This window comes from Euphorbia lathyris, chromosome 4 (assembly GCF_963576675.1).
Source record: "Euphorbia lathyris chromosome 4, ddEupLath1.1, whole genome shotgun sequence".
In the NCBI taxonomy this organism is placed as follows: Eukaryota; Viridiplantae; Streptophyta; class Magnoliopsida; order Malpighiales; family Euphorbiaceae; genus Euphorbia; species Euphorbia lathyris.
The window spans coordinates 81,254,840-81,269,554 of NC_088913.1; the positions used below are offsets into that span (position 1 = coordinate 81,254,840).

At 35.5% G+C, this 14,715-nt stretch overlaps 1 protein-coding gene across 9 annotated transcripts; it reads left to right on the forward strand.

Annotated features, from left to right (window-relative positions):
• Window positions 1-3,130: 3,130 nt before the first annotated feature.
• LOC136225648 (pre-mRNA-splicing factor ATP-dependent RNA helicase DEAH7-like) lies at window positions 3,131-8,953 on the forward strand. Of its 9 annotated transcripts, XM_066013749.1 has the most exons (9): window positions 3,131-3,494; window positions 3,669-3,732; window positions 4,246-4,361; window positions 4,675-4,801; window positions 5,298-5,352; window positions 5,712-5,796; window positions 6,227-6,325; window positions 7,406-7,503; window positions 8,212-8,953. In XM_066013749.1, exons 3-6 carry the CDS (start codon window positions 4,271-4,273, stop codon window positions 5,769-5,771), a joined length of 333 nt encoding a protein of 110 aa, XP_065869821.1. In that variant the 5' UTR covers window positions 3,131-3,494; window positions 3,669-3,732; window positions 4,246-4,270; the 3' UTR covers window positions 5,772-5,796; window positions 6,227-6,325; window positions 7,406-7,503; window positions 8,212-8,953. The 9 variants fall into 9 exon arrangements, 5 of the variants coding, with proteins under 5 accessions (XP_065869821.1, XP_065869822.1, XP_065869819.1 ...); XR_010687207.1 differs by having other exon boundaries at window positions 3,676-3,732; window positions 5,298-5,796; XM_066013750.1 differs by lacking the exon at window positions 3,669-3,732 and having other exon boundaries at window positions 8,206-8,953.
• The last annotated feature ends 5,762 nt before the right edge of the window (window positions 8,954-14,715 follow it).

A 14,715-nucleotide genomic window follows, 5' to 3' on the forward strand; every position in this document is an offset into this window, starting at 1 on the left:
TATGGGGGGGATAAAGCTGAAGCTGCCTTCAACAGACTAAAATTGGCTCTCACTAGTGCACCAGTTCTTGCTTTACCTGACCCAGATAAGTTGTTTGTAATTGAAACTGATGCTTGTGATGTTGGTATTGGTGCTATTTTGATGCAGGAGGGGCATCCAATTGCTTATATTAGTAAGGCCCTGGCTCCTAGGCACCACTCTTTGTCTGTGTATGAAAAGGAGCTGCTGGCAGTGGTGTTTGCTGTCAAGCATTGAGATCATTATGTTTCTCACAGGCGTTTTCTTATCAAGACAGATCACAAATCTTTGAAATTCTTGTTGGAACAAAGAATTACTACCAGCCATCAACAAAAGTACATTGCCAAACTTTTTGGCTATGATTTCGAGATATCTTACCAGCAAGGCAAGGAGAATACTACAGCAGATGCCCTATCCAGGTTACCTGCAGCTGAGTTGGCAACCCTTACTGTGTCTACTCCAGTTTATAGCTTGCTACCTGAAATTGAAGCTAGCTGGTTACAAGATCCTCAATTGCAATCCCTTATTGAGGATTTGAAGAAGGGACAGCCAGTCAAAGAAGCTTACACATGGAAAGATTCTCTGCTGAGAAGGAAAGCGAGGTTAATGGTGGGCAATGACAAAGAACTGAAGTTCAAACTGCTACAACTGGTTCATGATTCCTCTTCTGGGGGGCACTCTAGAGTCCAAGCAACTTACAAGAGGCTGCAACAGTTTTTTTATTGGAAGAATATGGAGAAGGATGTGCGCAATTATGTAAGAGAATGCATGGTGTGCCAGACTTGCAAATATGAAACATTGAGCACTCCTAGGTTGATGCAACCTTTACCTATTCCTGAGAGCATTTGGACTGACATAATTATGGATTTTATAGAAGGTTTACCTAAATGAAAAGGTAAGGAAGTGATAATGGTGGTAGTGGACATATTAAGTAAATACGCTCATTTCCTTGGCCTGGGGCACCCCTACACTGCCATTGATGTTGCTCAGTTATTTCTTGATAACATCTACAAACTTCATGGATTGCCAGCATCGATTGTCTCAGATCGTGATCCAGTGTTTGTCAGTGCTGTTTGGTCTGAATTATTTAAGTTGTAAGGAGTAGAGTTGCTTAAGTCTACTGCCTATCACCCTCAAACAGATGGGCAGACAGAAGTGGTGAATAGATGTTTGGAGACTTACCTGCGTTGTATGACCCATGAGCATCCTAAACTATGGGCTCATTGGTTACCCCTGGCAGAATGGTGGTATAACACCACATTTCACTCCTCACTTCAGATGACTCCCTATGAAGCTGTATATGGAGTCTTTCCTCCTTTGCACATTCCTTATTACCCTGGGGATTCAATGATCACTTCTGTGGATCAGTTACTCAAAGATAGGGAGGTTGCTTTACACACTACAACAAATCATCACTTGCGCCACGAATCATGCCACGTGAATTGAAAATCTGTGGCATATTTTCGTTTAGCCACGGGAAAAATAGATTGAACTACAAACTTATGATTTCTTAATATTTTTATGCCACGGGTACTTTTTTTCCGTAGCAAACGTATACTTTCGCCACGAAATTTGCCACAGTAATTATTTTTTTTATGATTAAATCTATTTATGCCACAAAATTTTTTTACTCGTGGCATAAAACTTATACAATTGAGTAACTCATTTGTGGTAAAAAAATTCACCTAATTTCAACACAATAGTTTGTTTACAATAAAAAAATTATATTAAAAAAAAGGGTAAATTCCAAAAAAAACCTATGTGGTTTGATGTTGTTCCAAAAAAACCCTTGTGGTTTGTTATTACAAAAAAAAAAGGACTGTGGTTTGCGCCGTTACCCGAAAAACGGAAATGGGCTTAACACCGTTAATTTGCTGACGTGGCACATGGGTAAAACAGGAAATTCGAATTTTTTATATTTTTTTATTTTTTTTCCTTTTCTCTCTCCTCCTTCATCTTCTTCCTTCTCCATTCTTCTTCTTCCTCTTCTCTCTCCTCCTCCTTCTTCCTTCTCTCCTCCTCCTTCTTCTTCTTCCTTCTTCTTCTTCTTTTTTCTTCTTCTTCTTCCTCTCTCTCTTTTCTTCTTTTTTTCTTCATCTTTTTTTTAATTTCCAGAATTCTGGAAAATTCCAAAATTCTGGAAAATTCCAGAATTCTGGAAATTTTCCAGAATTTCTGGAAAATTAAAGGGAGACAGTTTCCTAAAGATTTTCACATCTCAGATCACGCTGAACCTTACTCTTCCTTTATTATATTGTATATTAATGATTTGCACATGATGAACAAATCCATCGGATCAGATTTAAGCTTATTAAAATCTGAAAGCATGCTAAGAACCGTGCATATGAACACCACTAATGTATATACAATATGGAAACATATAAATAAATTGTAGACTAAAAAATCTGAGAAATGATAACTATAAATATGAAAAGTTCAGTTCATCTCTGTTTGTTCAAATGAAGAGCAGAGAGAGACGATGTCTATGTTAAGCTCCTTTCCTTCCTCGCTTTTGCTTCCCTCATCATCATCATCAAACTCGACCTCTTCTGCCCTTCCTTCTCTCTCTCTCTTACGCCGTCGTTTCATTCCATGGATTTGGTGGCAAAGACTAATTCTGGATATGAATTGTACAAAAATGATTTCCATAAATCTAGAAAATTTCTAGATTTTCGGAAATCTGTCCACATTTCTAGAAATCTGGAAATTTTCCAGATTTCTTCGAGTGGTGGATTTTTTTTAAAAATAAGAATAGAAAAGAAGAAGGAGGAGGAAGAAGAAGAAAAAGGAAGAAAAAGAAGGGAGAAGGAAGAAAAAGAAGGAGGAGAGAAGGAAGAAGAAGAAGGGAGAAGGAAGAAGATGAAGGAGGAGAGAGAAGAGGGAAAAAAATAAAAAAAATAAAAAAAATCGAATTTCCTGTTTTATCCCTGTGTCACGTCAGCAAATTAACGGTGTTAAGCCCATTTCCGTTTTTCGGGGTAACGGCGCAAACCACAGTCTTTTTTTTTGTAATAACAAACCACAAGGGTTTTTTTGGAATAACATCAAACACTGGAGTTTTTTTTTTGGAATTTACCCTAAAAAAGATTCGATGTTGCGGGAACAAATTCTAATTTAGGTTTCTTTTTCCATTTACTTTTTGTTAAACTTCTCCATGCCAGATCCCTTGAACTTCCTAGGTTATTCTTTCTTTGTTCTCTCTTCAGCATCGCTCCCCATCAATTTTCGGCCACCACAAACCACCACACACAAAATCACACAACATCGTATCTCTTTTTCTTTCTGTCTTCTTATTTGCGGTGATTGCGCACTATTTTGTTTTGCTCGATCCTGAAGGAGTTATGTTCAGAAGATCTCTGTATTCAATTTGTTCACATTGAATTTGTTAGAGTTTGTTAGACTCTGATGTTCAGGAGGATTACTAATGGAGTTGAGTTAAAGCAATAAGAATCTCTACCCCTAATTCTCAATTTGAGGTTTGTCATCTTCAAACCCTAATCAAATTATCTGGATAATTTAGTTGTGTTAAGTTGGTTTGTTTATATTGCAGTTTTAATTTATCATACCTCTGTCTTTTCATTTTTATTATTTATGTTTTATTGGCGAAGTTCCTGCTATTTTGAAACTAGCATTATTGCTAATTTTGGTAGTTTTCAGGTTACTAAGTAATAACAAAAGATCTAAAACGAAATGTTTTTTCCATGCTAAACACAGGTGTGTTCTGTTCTTCCATCTGGTTCTATCAGATTTGCATTCCCGTAACATCAGTGCATGAAGTTAAAAAATGGTGCTTTAAGTGAATTAATTTTTTCTCTAAGAGAGAAAGCCTTATAATTTGAAACAATAAACTACTCTTAAACGTTCTTTAAGCTTGCTTTTAAATTCTAAATATGTTTAGAAATGCATCATTTAGTTTTGCCCTGCCACTGAGATTTGCCACTGAGATTTTGCAACAGAGGTAATTTTTTATCTGTGCCATGTTTTAGTAGTATGTATTAGTTTTTGAACACTTTTTAAATTTGAGCATGGTTCTATTATGTTCAAGTTGTCCTGAATTTCAAGACATTATGGAATGGCAGCACTGTCCCAATTGATAGAGTTTGTGAATTTGTGTCCGGAGAATCTCCAAATCCTTGTATAGGACATAATTCTTCTGTTCTGCTTGATATTGTGTTTCTTTGGCTTCTGTCAACTCACTTAATTACCTATCATTTTTGTTATACATAGGATAAAGAGTTAAAAATATCCATAAATGATGGATTCTGAAGACACCAATGGAGGACTATCCTTTTCTGGAAAGGAGAGAGTCGAATACAGGACGCCTCTAAGGAAATCGCTTTTGGGTATGTAATTTTGCATTTATTTATTATTTTTACTTCGTTTTTATTATTTATTTTGTTTATTATGGTTTGTGTTGGAAGGAAAGCAAATGGAATTTTTGAAATTCCATATTCCTCCTTGTTTGTTGCTGCTAGGAAGTTTTTATACATTTTGATTATTAAAATGGAGACTTGAGTTTATTTCCATTTTTAAATTGATTCTATTCTTGAAGAAGTAATAAAATGACTCTTTTTCCTTTTTTTACCCTCCACTGAATGTTATGGATAATCTACAGATTAGTATGTGTCTCTTTAATTAATGGTAAAAGTTCTATAGGTCTTGATGTTCTTGCAATTGCAAAATGGGAAGAATTTGATGCAAATGCGTTCAAGGTACCCAGAGAAAAAGTTATCTCTGTTTCTGCATCTATGGATGAGAAATACATCATATATGTCATAAAGAGGTACAATTTTTCTCTAAGAGATAAATAATAAGACTATGTCGCTTCCTCTTCTAAGTAATTCAAAGTATAATCTTTCTCTTCCTTTTTAATATTTTTTTTCTCATTTGGGACCCTTCAAGACACTTGTTCCAAATAAGTAACTTTAAAAAAACCCTATAAAACTGCCCCTATGTCACCAAGGCGAGCCTTTGGCAACTGCCCCTTGGCGCAAAATGGCGGGGGTGTCATGGTGCTAAGGCTTGCGCCTGCTACACCATGTGTCAAAGGCGCGCCTTAGGCGCACCTTTAATAACTATGGAAGATAATACAATTGTGTCTTTGATCTTGACTAAAAAATTAACTAAACAAATTCATATTTTGCAATGGCATCAACCAAACTAATAGCAACATGTTAGTGCACTGATCTATATTTTGTTCATGAAATTATCTCCATTGTTTTAATATATGGTCAAGCAAAGGAAGTAAAGAGAATTAATTATGTTTCTTTTGTGTACAGGTGCAACCTTGGGTTCTATTCTTCCAGTGAAAGCAGTAGTTATGCTTCATCGGCTGTACAGCTCAAAGAAAATTGACAAAATATCAGTCCATTATTGACAAGTTTTTTCCTGCATGGTTTTCAATTTAGTTATTTAATTTTGAAGGAACAAAAGTGATACTGCTATATTCTTTGAACATATATTTAAATATGTGAAAATGGAGCATAGTAGTATCTTAGTGGATATATTTGGTGAAATTGTGAAATTTTAGAGATTTTAAAGAAAAGAAGAGATAATTGGTTGTTTTAATGAATCAAAATCATAGTAATTAGAACATTAGGTTGATAATTGGTTGTTTTAATGAATCAAAATTATTCGTCTGCCACTGAGTAGAAGTTTTCCTAAGATTTGGTTGTTAATCATCATTGGTGCAGGTACCTCCTCTGAAAAAACACATGGAATTGGTTCAATTTATGGATCTTTGGCAAGGATGATATAAAAATTGGTGTCAAGAATGAGGTAATTTTTGTTGGCTAAGGACCTATTTCAGTTGTTTCAAGGGATAAGGTACAAAAATATGCCTATGTTTTTAGAGAAGTATTAATTTAGGCTCCACATACAAAATAGCACCAATATAGGCTTAAAGTTAAAAAACGTACCAATTTTTAGACCTCGATAATGGAACGAGAGACGACATTGATATTACTCCATTAAGTTCTGTCAATTATATGTGGAGTGAGAAATCAAAACTTAATAGAGTAATAGGAATGACATGTTCAATCCGTTCTCGAGGCCTAAATTGATATTTTTTTTAAATGTTAAGCCTATATTGATATTATTTTGTACGTGGAGCCTAAATTGATACTTCCCAAAAACTACAGACCTATTTTGGTACCTTATCCCTTGTTTTAATTGAGCATTGTGGTTAAAAAATTCTTTTGGTATTTAGAGTTTTATTGAGGCAACAAAAGAGCCAGGCCTTACCTTTCTAGCTGCCAAGTTTGATGGTATACATGGCCTTCGGTTCCAAGAATGTTAATCCAGTTTGGTAAGTTCATATCAGTTACAAAGTTGATTAATTTGCTTCTGTAAAATAAAACAAATCTTATTGAATTTTCAATATTTTATTAGTGCAACTCTGTAGGGAGTTTGATATTTATGTTGCTCTAATAGGTATAATATAGTTAGTCAAGATCTCATTGAAGAGCAAGTTTTTTTAATTTGGTTAAATCATAATACTTAAGGAGAACAATCATAATATGAAGATCATGTTATTTCTATGAACATGAAAACGAGCCCGAAAGCTGTCCTACTTATGTCTGGATAGATATTTGAACTGATATGAGACAAATATTTTATTTTAAGTTATTAAATTTGGATATTATTAATTAGGAGAATAATGTGTTTGTGAGAAGGAGAAGAGTATGAAATTTAAGCACATCTATCTATATAATTGGTGAAATGGGCATAATGTATGATTGGATATAAGAATTCAATCTGGTATTGCTCACTTTCTAAAGGCCATAATGAATTGAACTGCAATTCTTGGTCAAATGATCAGGTATCTAGCAATTGCGTTAGAAAGAATAGGTTAAGCATAGAGCTTTAGAATTCAAAATTAGGCCTGCTCAAACATAATTGTACTTTTAGAGTTTTGCTCCATATGAATGGTGCTCTTACTATTTTTTTTATTCACTTTTCTATTTCCTTTTTTGCTTTTTGCTGCATATTTATGGAATCTTGAGTATGGATACTATATTATCTCTTACAAAGCTCATACAATCCATTGAAATGGTTTTGATTTTTTCTTTAACCAATTACATATTTTCTATCTAAATGCGTTGTATGTAGCTTTTTACAATAATGATAAATCTAAAGCCATCATTTGCATATATATATTTCATTCGTCTTCTCCTAAGGCTTATTTGATTTATGATGCTTTCCTGATCTCTGTCTTGAGCTATTCTTATTAAAAGAAATTACTTGTCTTTGTCTCTTACATGGTAATTTGCCAATTGCTAGTATATATGCTGGTTGTGATTCTGTACAGTTAATTGGTCCTAAAATTATAGCAGAGTTGGATAGCATATTGAGATTTCTAATGATTTGCATGTTCTTCTCCAAAAAGTCATTTCCTGTTTGGAATCTGCTAGATACTCTTTGAAGGATGTTCTTCTTCAGGATCCTCCTTGACTCAGTGGCTATAGTTGGCGTCAATGGTTATTGGTAATTTTTCCTCCTTGATTTCTTCCTTCCAGTTGCAACGAAATAAAGTATTACTTTTCGAATCTTAAATGCTATGGAAACTTACACAAGTTTCTAGTTCCTAGCTTTTATATGATATGTAATTACACTTCGTCGCATATGCTATTGATGTTTATTTAATAAGATAATAATTTTATTAAGAATTGTTAAAATTTTGAATTGTGATTATTTTAATTAGTCTTTTATTCTTGTTGATTTTAATGTAGCTCCCTTCAATCCAAAAGTTTCATTTAATTAATTAATAATAATAATAATAATAATAATAATAAAAGAAATTAAAAACAAATTATCAAAATTTGATCAAGCTTGCCACGATTATCCTCGTGGCTAAGCAAGATTATAGCACAAATGTTCTATTTTCGCCACGGTTACACTCGTGGCTAAGTGAGTTTGATTGCCACGGGTCGCTATGTTTTGTCATGGGTGTTTTACACTTGCCACGATTTTACTTGTGGCAAAAGAATATGATTAACCATGGATTTTTCCGTGGCATAAAACCCAATTTATGCCACAACCATTATTTTTCCGTGGCAATTGCCTAGCCACACTCACTTGTGCCACGGGACTATCTACCTTGATTTTTCGTGGCTAAATAGTATAGTCATGAAAATGTTATACTTGTGCCACAATTTTAACCGTGGCGCAAGTGATGATTTGTTGTAGTGACAGGTCATGAAATTTCAACTGAATAGAGCACAACATCGCATGAAACAGCAAGCTGAAGCTCACAGGTCAGAAAGGCAGTTCAACATTGGTGACATGGTGTTTGTCAAGCTGCAACCTTACAGGCAGCAGTCAGTCAGTGGTGAGCAGAGGAAACCAAAAATTGTCTCCCCTGTATTATGGCCCTTACAAGATCTTGGACAGAATTGGAGTTGTTGCTTACAAGTTACTTCTTCCTCCTAGTTCAACAATTCATCCAGTCTTTCATGTCTCTCAATTGAAGAAGAAGGTGTCAAGCAGAGTTGGCAAGTTTACTGAATTACCAGGTTTGATGCAAGAACAAAGCCCCATTCCCATTGCTGTGTTGGATAGGAAAATGGTAAAACGGGGGAATCAAGCATCTACACAAGTCTTAATCCAATGGGGTGGAACTCAAGATGAAGAAACTACTTGGGAATTTGCAGATGAAATACAGAAGAGGTTTCCCGATTTTAACCTTGTGGACAAGTTTCTTTAAGGGGAATGGATTGATATGTGATTTAATTGCTGTTTTATTTAAGTTTAAATCGTTTTACCAAAACGACTGCGTTTTTCTTTGTAACGGTAAGTAGAGTTTGTTAGATGGGTTTACACGTGTTGCGTTCTCTGGAGACCTGTTGCTCGTTGTTGCAGGTGCAACGGTCTATTAAGAGCTGCAACTTTGTAATTGATACCATGAATGAATTTGCAGAATCTCTTTCTCTCAAAATCTTGTGTTTCTTATTCTTTTTCCCTCATCTCCTTCTTCTTTGATTTATCTGGTATCATTTTTTAATATATGACATTTATATATATATATATATACTCAAACAATGAATTAAACTTATATACCAAAATGTGGGCTCTCTCCTTTCCTTTCTTCTCCTTATGTAGTTAGTAGGCTTCGGAGGACCAAGAAATTACTCGTCCCCGTATATCTGTAACGGTCACAATAGTATTGTTGAAACTTGCTTGAACATGAATAACTCCTTTTGGTATTTTACGTGCATTGTCTTTAGAAAGCCCATTTTATGAAATCTCTGAGGGATCAAAAAAAGTACGGATGTTTTATTTATCAGGAGATTCAATTAACCGAGATTCAGAAGCTGAAATTTCCCCTCGACCGTCAATAGGTTTAGCCAGGGCATTTATAACACGACCCAAATAAGCTTCACTCACAGGTATCTGAGCAATTCTTCCTGTTGCCTTTACGGAGCTTCCCTCTTGTATTATTAAACCATCACCCATTAATACCACACCGACATTATTTGATTCCAAATTCAGAGCAATGCCTACTGTACCCTCTTCAAATTCTACTAATTCACCCGCCATTACTCAACAGTGGCAACTAAACACGAGGGTTGCGCTCGTTGCGGGACTTAACCCAACACCTTAGCATCCCGAAAACGTCCGGGTCGAAATATGGCTTTCAAATTAAGTTCCGAATTAGTGGATGCTGCCAAAGGGAGTGGTGATGCCATACGCAAAAAGGAAGAGACTCAGCGAAACTGATTGCAAAAGAGGGTAAATCGGCCACATTAAAATTACCTTCTGGGGAGGTTCGTTTAATATCCAAAAACTGCTCAGCAACAGTCGGACAAGTAGGGAATACTGGGGTGAACCAGAAAAGTTTGGGTAGAGCCGGGTCTAAATGTTGGCTAGGTAAGCGTCCTGTAGTAAGAGGAGTGGTTATGAACCCTGTAGACCTGGATCTACTACCAGAAATTCAATGCGTAATCTTAGCATTCAATTTGTATTCCTGAATAATCTCATTTTTCAATTATTCAACCATTTCATTTTACCAAGTTCAATGTTAGTCAGATTAGTCAACATTTATATGTTTCGATGCAACAACAAGATGTTATTTGTAACAAGTAGTTTTGTTGACATTGGTGAGAATCCAATGCCCCGAAAACCTAAGGGTTCCTCCGCAAGGTTCGTCCACGGAGGTGGTCGAAAGAAAAAATCTCTATTTGACAGGGCTTCTTCCTATACCTATGAATTCCATTGGACAGCGCCTGGTACTCGAACATTGGCTCGAGGCATTTTCTCTACCCCTTCTTACCCTGAAAAAGCAGGGACACCGTGCGTCCTTGAACCGATAACCATCTTTCGGCTAACCTAGCCTCCTCCGTCCGAAGGCTAAGGGGGGGTAGCTCGTACGATAGGGGCGCAGCACCTTTTTTAGTGTTCATTGTTATGGACCTCTTGAATCGTCTATTTTTACCCATTTTTTTCTTTGATTTAGTATTTTTATTTGTATGTAATATATTTCTATGTAATGTAGCCTTAATTGTTGTTTTCTTTATTATTGAATTATTGATAGGAATTTTCTTGTTATAATCCTATAAATCGATTGAAACCTTTTTCGGACCTTAGACTTCTATTCAATTTGAATATCTTTCGAAACCCGAAAGAGTTCAGGGGAGGGGTGACGGCGGACTTAAAAAGCCACCTACAGACGCTTTACGCCCAATCATTCCGGATAACGCTTGCATCCTCTGTATTACCGCGGCTGCTGGCACAGAGTTAGCCGATGCTTATTCCCCAGATACCGTCATTGCTTCTTCTCCGAGAAAAGAAGTTCACGACCCGTAGGCCTTCTACCTCCACGCGGCATTGCTCGACGTCTAAAAGGATACCTAAATTGCCCCGAATCTTTTGTGTCAGGCTATTGTTCCCTAAAAGTCATGGAGTAAGACATCGACTTATCAATAAGTCTTTTGATTACATGATGGACTTCTTTGAAAAAAAAAAGCATTGGCGCGCGTGTGATGTAAAAATGCATCGGTAGGGGAGCGTTCCGCCTTAGAGGGAAGCACCCGCGCGAGCGGCGCATAATCAGATTGGTTTTCTTTTGTTTGTGCAAAAAGGATTTTAATTGCTACAATGATATGACCAATATATCATATCTTGACTCTTTTTTTGGATCCGGATAATGCAAAGCCAGAAAAACAGATCATTATACAGGATAAGAGCTGCGATAGTGCACGGCATCAAATTTTGAGTTCGAAGATTGGAGTTTTAGCCTCTACAAACCATTCGAGCTAAAATTGATTATTGTTCGTATACAGTTAGAACTATTTATGGGGTATTAGCTATCACATAGGGCCCATTGATCCTTATAAATAAGAACATATGGAAATTTATAGTAAACTTATATGGGCCGTTAATGGGGTTACAAATTGCTTAAAATGCAATCTTTCTCATGAGAATAATGCACTTCAATTAGATTTAACTTGAATTTGTTACATTTCATTTCAATTCCAATCTTATTTGTATAAAGAAAAATCAAATAAAATGCAAAGAATATGGAAATTTTTGATATTTTACTTTAGGAAAAATATAAAAATAAATCTTGTGATTTGGTCGATGTGTAAAGACAGTTCACGTGGTTTAAAAATTTATAAATAAGGATTCTGTGCTTTGTGAAATTTGCAGTTAAATGATATATGAGTTAAATTTTCAATCAAACAATACTTGTGGTTTAGTTTTATTGCAAGGTTAGATCTTATATTTAGAGTAATTTACAAAATCCGTCTTTTTAATTGCTCGAAATCTCTCAGTTTCAGGGTAAATAGTCACGGCAATAGTTTTCGATAGAATGTCTGAGTTTGTAAACTATATAAAGCACAGAACTCCTGTTTGCGAACTTTTAAACCACGAAACTTGTTTTTGCAACTCGGTCAAACCCTAAGATTTATTTTTATCTTTTCCCCTTTACTTTATTCTTAGATTTATTTAATCTCTAATCATATTCATCCCTTATAATTATATTTTAGCCTGCAAATCTTTCTTCCTCACGTTTGAATATAACGTCTTTAATTTTTTTTTTTTTTTTAGTTTTATTTTTATAGTATTGGCCAGATTTCTGTTTCCAGGACTGTTACTTTTTATGAAACAATTTTTGCACATGTTCAACAAGGTAATTGTCCTGATGTGGTTCAATGATCTTTGATTCAAGATATTATAGGTGATCCTCCACAAACTACTTTATTGTCAATAGAAAGAGCATCATCTACAAAAAAAGTTCTTCTATCGAGGAGGCTCGCGCTTCTTTTGTGGCCACACTGTTCACTAACATAGGGGGTACAACAATTTGGACGGATAAGTAACAAATCTCGAATTTCTTCTATAACAACCCTGAACTCAATAATATCATAGACCTTTGTTGAAATGCGGCGTTTCAAACTGACATTCTGAAACTGGAGTGAAACTAGCTGGAGTATCCCGTTATGGAGAACCAACGCCTCAACTAGCGAAACTTGAATACTACCTGCCGCAATACATAATAAAATTCTCGGTATAACCATGAAAAACTGCTCCCATACCGAAGTTATTCTTTGATTGAAACATGGTTGCATCAACGTAACATTTAACATAACCAGCATTTGTCTTCTGCCAATGGACTACCGTTTATCCTAGTTTACACCGAACCTTCCGAACTCGACGAACCCCCTCCTTCCGCGCCACTTTCCATTCTGATAAAAAAAATGACATGAACTTGAAACAACAGCCATGGGAGACCGACACTTTCTCTTCCACAACTTGGCATTATGTTGCTGCCAAATTTCCCACAAATAATGGCGGACCTGCTCACTTCCTCTTTACCCACTGTTGACAGCGTATGGAAGACCTAGTCCTCCACCCAATCCCATTTGGATCCAGGAGCTTTCAAACCAGCCACTTCCTAACATGCCTTGGCATAATCACAACCCGAGAATAAATTCCAACCATGTTCAATATCCTATGAGCAAATAAGCAATTACTCGAAATAATAACCTTCCATTCTAAGAGGCAATAGTTTATCACATGATTTCCACGTAAACAATTTGATTTTATCCGAATATGAAGGCTCCATAATCGACTCCAGCTCGCACTATTCAGTTTCCCCATGCGTGTATCATCAAGCAAATGATAATCGGATTTAGACAAGTACAACCCCTCTCTGGAAAAATGCCAAATGTGCTTATCATATCTAGCTGCCGCAGAACCACCATGTTAGAAATAATATCGACTTCCCGAGGCGAGAACCATTCAACCGCCCCACTTCTCTTCATGTTTGAGAATACAATAAAACCCCTAGATGAAATAGCTACGAAGCGCAAAACTTTCCACAATTTTACGTAAAAGAGCCCATCACTCATTGCCTAGTTTTGTCTACAAACCTATATAATCTTATAAGTCTCCAGTCACCCTTAACCATATCACCAACAGAAAGCTCAATATGATGAGTCGAAAAGTTTCTCACAGATACCTTACCCTCATCCTTCCATAAAACTGTAAGTCCTCCACTATGACCCCACACATCAATAGAAAATAACCATCGAAACTAAATGTTCTTCGTAAACTTTCAATAAGATTTTTATCCATTAAAGTTTGATTAAGAAGACCAAGTTCGGCTTGTGAGCTTTCAAAACCTCACCTAAAGATCGAACTGCCCGAGGATTGCTGAGGCCACGATAGTTCCAGCTTAAGCAATTCATAACATTATATTGAATACTGAAACTTACCCAGATTGCGATTAGAAAGATTTGATAAAATATTGAACATAAAGATTTATCAATCCTCATTTCCTTGATTACCCATAAAACAGCAAAACCAAGTAAGCTATTGCTATTTATCATTCAAACATGTCTGACAACAATAAATCTCCCTAAAAAACATAAACCAATTACATTACCTACAAAATGAAAATAGAAAACGTAACCGACAGTGAAACAATGGAAAACATGTTACCGTTACCCATAAAATGGAAGTAGAAGATGTAATAAACAGTCAAACAACTGAAAGCAGAAGATGTAATTAACAATCAAGCAACTGAAAGCAGAAGATGCGTGACAAGGTTTTAGTACTTTTTTTTCCTTTACAATATAACATTATAACATCTTCACATTCACATTCACAGAAACAATCACAATCACAAGATTTCTATTACTTTGACTACACTTACATAACTAAAGAATAATTTTATAGGAGCAAAGGATCCAACTTGGCAAGAAGCCATGGACAATGAAATTAAGACATTGAATGATAATAAACCTTGGGATATTAGTTCTCTACCATCAGCTAAGCAACATATATGATGCATATGGGTTTACGAAATAAAAAGAAAAAGTGATGAGTCAGTAGAAAGATTTAAAGTTAGGTTAGTTGCTAAAGGTTATACACAACAACATGAAGTTGATTTTACAAAAACTTTCTCCTTTGTTGCAAAATTAACCATAGTTAGATTTCTACTTGCTTTAGATGCCATTAATAATTGGAAATTGGAATGATATATATTAATAATGTTGTTTTGCATGGGGATCTAGATGAAGAAATATATATTACATTACCAAAAAGGTATGTATTACTAATGGCTTAGCCTCGAGCTAATGACTCAAAAGGCTACCTTACTGAGTAACAAGTGTATCATGTCATTATGAAGTAATAAAATTTCGGTTATGACTAGATATCTAATCCACGTGAGTTATATTATAACAAGTAGTA

What these genes read in the sequence shown, in the direction of transcription:
- LOC136225648 (XM_066013749.1), top strand. Translation starts at nt 4,271, where the DNA reads ATGATGGATTCTGAAGACACCAATGGAGGACTATCCTTTTCTGGAAAG. An exon ending in ATCATATATGTCATAAAGAG is followed by an intron (nt 4,802 to 5,297) that starts GTACAATTTTTC and finishes TTTTGTGTACAG; the next exon opens with GTGCAACCTTGGGTTCTATT. An exon ending in GTAGTTATGCTTCATCGGCT is followed by an intron (nt 5,353 to 5,711) that starts GTACAGCTCAAA and finishes TCATTGGTGCAG; the next exon opens with GTACCTCCTCTGAAAAAACA.